At 33.5% G+C, this 6000-nt stretch overlaps 1 protein-coding gene across 2 annotated transcripts in view; it reads left to right on the top strand.

Moving 5' to 3' along the window:
• LOC117110781 overlaps positions 1 to 6000 on the top strand; it is a 54629-nt gene that overhangs the window by 25796 nt on the left and 22833 nt on the right. For both annotated transcript variants that reach the window (XM_033253587.1, XM_033253597.1), the window contains 4 exons: positions 330 to 433; positions 2644 to 2711; positions 3159 to 3186; positions 5017 to 5058. In XM_033253587.1, the coding sequence (XP_033109478.1) occupies positions 367 to 433; positions 2644 to 2711; positions 3159 to 3186; positions 5017 to 5058 (205 nt within the window). In that variant the 5' untranslated portion in view covers positions 330 to 366. The remainder of the gene's footprint in view (positions 1 to 329; positions 434 to 2643; positions 2712 to 3158; positions 3187 to 5016; positions 5059 to 6000) is intronic.

Raw genomic sequence — 6000 nt, 5'->3', positions numbered from 1 at the left:
ATATAAAATGGTATTTTATTCAAAATTCAAAATTTACAAAAAGCATAAAACATGGCAGCTAAAAGGCCGAATTACGAATTATGTTACATCAAAATAGGAAATTTACAAAAAGATTTTCATAAAATTGTTTAGATAAAATACAAGAGAAAACTACAGAATTATAAATAATTCATAGCAATCATTTTTAATTTTTATAATTATTATATAATTATAAATGATTGCTACAGTAATTATTATAACGATACTTATTATAATTATTATTGTTAAAAAAATTACATGTTTGCCCACAATTTAATGATGCAATGATGCATATTTTTTTTTGTTTAAAGGTTTAATGACAAACACATAATTACTGAAGTCATAGCCATGAAAACAACTCTCAAGTGTGATGAAGCTGATAATACCAAGTGGACAGAAAAGGAAATTGATTACAGTAAAGTTCAATAGTTTTTAACCAAACTAGATTGTAGACAATGGTACATGTAGTCTAGTGTTCTTGGATTATATAAACACCCAGCCTAACCTATTTTACCAAAAATATTCCACTTATTCTATATTGTGAATAAACAAAGGTGTGTGAAGGCAGTTGTGGTTGATGATTGCAACCTTGAGGTCAGTGGTTCGATAGATAGACCTCCTTGCCATTAGGTATGCTAACCCATACATTGCAGCGCCATTGTGCAGAACTAGGCACTTTAGTAGCATATTGTTCACATCATATGTGTCAAACCAGTCACTTGATGCAAAAATTTTTAGTTATTCATACAATCTCCTATAGTTAAAACCCTACTTTTCAAAGTGAGTGGAAAGAACAACAATTATGAATGACTGTCATGAATTTTGTTTATTCACCGGTGCATATTTCCGGACCAATACTGAGTAAAAATGCAATTTTTTGTTAGGGGTCCCTGCGGTGCCCCTCCCATAGAATCCTCGCTCAATATCACCCTGATCTAAAAGGGCTTTGTTTATACATAACTAGTGTCTCTGACTGTAGGACATATATCATATTAATCCAGTGAGTATGAGGTGCCTAGCCGGCCAGGACCGCCTACATTTGTCAAAATTTTAAAAAGTGGAGATAAAATATTCAATAGACATTTGTGATGGCTGTGAGGGAAGGAGTGTCTAAGGGAGGGGAAGCAGATCTCCCGTCGGGAAAAGTAAATCATTTTGGCGAGGAAACCGCTTTAAAAAAAAGCATTATTAACATCTGAGAGTGCTATTCCGAGCATCTATAGGGGCATATTCTTAAAATTTGCTCAAATCAGCCCCAACCATGTAGCAGTGCCAAAAGGAAGGTGTGGGCAGCAGGGGTTAAGTCCCCACCACCGGACAGGTCAAGCCCCCCCCCCCATCGAACAGAGTTCGTTGGGCAGTCGGACTAAAAAAATATAAAAATAGGCCCACGCCAAGCCAACATGTCTGTCACAGTCTGAGAGTGTCATTTCTGACTATACAGAGGTTCCTATTCTTAAAAAAATCTCATTTGGGAGGGGGATTCCCTGTCAAACCCTTCCCCCAGCTCGGGCCTACGAGCTCAAGTTTCCCTGTCGGACAGCTCAGTCCCCCAGAAAATATATCCTGGAGCCGCCACTGTCCCCAACCATGGTGGGGCTGAGGTGGGTGTGTTCAACCTATTGTCCCCTTCACCCCCACCCCCACGTCTGAAAATTTCTGGATCAGCGCCCTTTCATACAGCTGTTTAATGAACAATATTTGAGAAATCAGCCTTAAATTTTATGTTTTTTGGCATTTTTCAGGCAGAGATCATCACCAAATCGTAAAAAATTGTTGTTTTAAAATTGAAAGTGGGGAAAAAAGAAAAAAGAAAAAAAAAAAAACAGCATAGCATGATGTATAGATATATAAAGGTTTTAGTTTAGTGTCGTAGATACATGTTCACATCATTCCACAACGACAGGGGCTGAAATGAACCATAACATCGGGGTAACCCCCTACTCTTCCGAAAGATGCAATGGGTTCTTTAAAGTGCACACGAGCCAGATGTATACACTAGACCTCCATTTTAAGTCCTTATCTGAGAAGACTTGGTTCTACCAACCGAACCATGGGCGAGGAGCGGCTGGAACCAGCGCCGGTGTTAAAGGCTGTAGCTAGCGGGCCCCTGCCTTACCGCTCGGCCAATCGACTCTGGGAGAGGAGCGTTTTGAACCAGCACTGATGAAGGCTGTATTTAATGGTGCCCTACCATTACCGCTTGCAACCACTCAACTGAAAATATATTTATTATGTTATTACTATTTTTGTTATGTTATTATTGCTGATTAATAAAGCAAAATGAAAATTTGTTGCACATTTGGAAATCAAGTTTAATTGGTCAGTATGTTTATATACTTAGGCATAATATTATGATTCATTGTCTAATCATTACTCACGTCATACATTTTGGTTGGCATAATGGTAACATTAGGGCTGAAATTCATGGTCAAGGTATACATTAATTACTATAAAGCAAGTATTTTGGGCTCATTGAGAAAAAAGATTTTTTGCTAAAAATAAAAGACGGCTCTAGAGGGTCTTTGGTCGGCCAGGATCAGGATTATGCAACAATTGTTACTTGCATTTACTTTATTGTTACTTTCGTCCTAATAATAAGAAACTAATCATCTTCTTTAACAGAAGATGAAATCAAAGACAAGCATGAAAATGCTCTTGCAAAAAAAACAGCAGAGGATTTACAAAAACAAGTAAGTTGCAAACAAACTAGGAAGCTCATTAAAATCAAAACAGGGGTTAATTGTTGGGAAATGGATTTATATAGGATTTAAGACAAAAAGTTGAAGACTTTAATAAAGTTTGAATATATAATATGTGCTTATTTTATGTGGGCCATGGCATTCACATTTCTTTAATAAATGAAATCTTCAACAGTAGTAAAGAGTTTTGGAAAAAAAGTCATTGGTGAGTGGGTGTGAGGGGAATGAAGTAGTGTGTGCACCAATTTCATGATTGAAATCCAAAACCTGTTTAACACAGTCATGTAGATCAAATGAAACTTGAAAAAAGATCCAAAAACACTACCCTAAAAAGCCCAGCAGTTATATGAGACAATATGCTAATTACAAACTTATTAGCAAGCTACAAAAATCAAAATAAATGACAGAAAAACACCAGTTCTTTATTTTTTTTTGTAGGAAGTCGCATCAAGTCTGGAATACAGAGGTATGATTTTTATTTTTAAAAAACAAAAAAAAAAAACAATGTTTATATTACAAAATGATCTTAGACCTATAATTATTTAATAAATGTTCGAATATTTGTTATTCATCTTCTATAAGTCCTATTAGTCACAAAACATGTAACATATTCTTACGGGATGTTTAAAATAAAGTAATTAATGATCAACTAATATGTAGTAATCAAACTGCATTACTATTTATAGTCTGACAAATATTTAATGTGTTTTCAATAAATACAATTTTTTAAGCTCTTAAAAATATCAAATTATAAAATAAACTAAGTTATAATAATAATAATAATATGTAGGTTTTATATAGCGCTCTATACAACTAAGTCTCAGAGCACTTTTCCACATTATTACCCCAGTCACTGGAGCGAGGCCAATGGGGGAAATTCCATAGTTTGCTGCATGAAATATATCAGCGCATTTTGCACTCAAACCTCCCATTTATACTTTATGCAGGTAAAGTGCCTTGCTCAAGGACTCAAGCGAAATGCACAGCGAGGGATTGAAAACGCCGACCCGAGGCTGGGAAACTAAACCGTTCCCGCTTCGCCAAACCATTTCCACACATAGGGTTATACATTTTTTTCTGATTTACTGAATCATGTACATAAATTGATTCTTTCATTTCATTATCTGTATATTTTTTAATAATTTATTTTATATTTGGCAAAAACAACCTAAAATAATATAAAAAATAAAAAAGTTATCAATGTAAACAACATCAAAAATCAAATAAAGTATGAAGCCAAGACAGATGCAAAAACGGAATAAACCACTCTCATTTGCTGTCATCCACAGGTTTAGCTGAATATATATACATATGTGAATATGAGGACCAATTAAAGGAAAACGTCCCAGACCAGATGTTTAAAAAACGGGTCAACTGATCCGAATAAAACTTTCGGAAGATATTATTATGTGTAGGGGACGATCCATGTTAGGGTGTAAATTTGAGGGTCATTTAAATTCCTTACATCCCAGTAGATGGATGAAAATGACACTTTGCAGAATAGTTATTCATGGTGAAATGAAGAAATGATTTTGGTGAGAATCCGCAGTAGGGTGTGGATATAAGGATCATTTAAAGATTTTTCGTTGACAGTTGATTAAATTATTGAAACGCTATTTGCGTTTTCTAAAGCGCTTAAACCAGTTACAGCTAGGTTAAACTCAAAATTACCGTGGTATGCATGAATAATTTTTGCTTTCAGTCATTGAATCGCTATGAACTGAAAATGCGCTTTCCTATGCAAGGTCATCACATATAGCGTGCAATGGTTATGGGTCACGATGTACCTGGCTATTACCATTGCAGCCATAGTTCAAGTCTCACTAATAACGTCATAGTGAATTTGGCTTTTCGTTGTTTTTTTTTTTCCCCACTTAATTTTTTTCCACTTCATTAATATTATATTGGTTTTCTGTGTTTTTTTTTTAACTTTATACCTATTAACGACTTTCCGTTTTGTTGCAATTTTAACTTCATTTCTCATTAAAGCAATGAGAAAAGCCCTATGTCCTGTTGTTTTGATCAAAAGAGAAAAACTCTGAATGATAGAATGTGATTTCTTTTTAAATATTCTCATTGCCACATGAACTACAAATAATACTAAATGTCTATTATGTATTAAAAATATTCCATTAAGGTTTTAATTTATTAAATACTCATATTCTATTCTTTAACTGTACTAGTTAGCAATAATTATATATAAAATTTTTGATGTATCTGGATGCACCACTACTTCGTGTGTGCCACTGTTGTAAATTGTGTCCTAACAATCTATGTAACACTTGGTTGTTTTCAGGGGAACCAATTGGCGATCAAAAGAAAAAAAATTCTAATGATGGTATGTTTTTATGTATCTTGTATATAGTAAAACATTTTAAAATGTTTTCTTTGAATGATTATTACTTTATAATAATTAACTTTTTATCTGTTTTGTAATTGCATGTGTAAACATTTGATTGATTGTATATCACAGAGGCCTGTAATACTCCTAAAATATTTAATTAGTATACTAATCTGTGTGCCCTATGAAAATACCAGTAATGTTGTTTACCTATAGAACAATAATCAATTGGAATGAGCTTCCCAATCTCTAAGTTTCCTTCCAAACCTTGAGCAATTTAAATCCGCAATTCAATATTTACGAGTAATTATGAGCAGACACACAACCACACCATATGGCATCATGGATCATTGATTCGTTGCCATGTACAATATCACAATGAAGATGACGATGAGCACAGCCTACCTTTACCTCTCTATGTAATGGTATACTTCTATCTGGCTGTCTCTTTAAGGCAAAATGTCATCATAATCATAACTAATGTACATATATTATTTATTGTGGTGATTTAAATTAACATTTATCTTTTGTTTTGAACATTATAAGATGATGATCAATCCAAAATATGAGACGAGTAAGCTAGTTTTAGGCAAGAATTTTTATATTTTGTCTAGCGAACTCTATTTTTTATTATCACATGCTCATAAATAATGTGATGTAAACAGTTTACTTTACTCCCAAAAAATATGTAAATATAAAGATGTGTTTTAAATCCTCCATAGATAAACTACTGTCAAATAAAATTCCTAGGTTAAAAGTACTAGTTGAAGTATTGATCTACTGTATGGAAGGGAGAGGTGTTGTAAGTTGTGATTGGAAATTTTTATGTAGGCCTCTCATCATCTTCAAATTCTTCATTGTTTATGCTTAGTATTGTAATTTAATGATGCTTCATGCAATATTTGTATTATATTAAACAAATGAAATAATTAATTCATT

The sequence above is a fragment of the Anneissia japonica genome, unplaced genomic scaffold (assembly GCF_011630105.1).
Source record: "Anneissia japonica isolate Jap-2015-1 unplaced genomic scaffold, ASM1163010v1 scaffold1511_len2985839_cov193, whole genome shotgun sequence".
Taxonomy (NCBI): domain Eukaryota; kingdom Metazoa; phylum Echinodermata; class Crinoidea; order Comatulida; family Comatulidae; genus Anneissia; species Anneissia japonica.
This window is presented reverse-complemented; position numbering and strand designations above follow the sequence as displayed.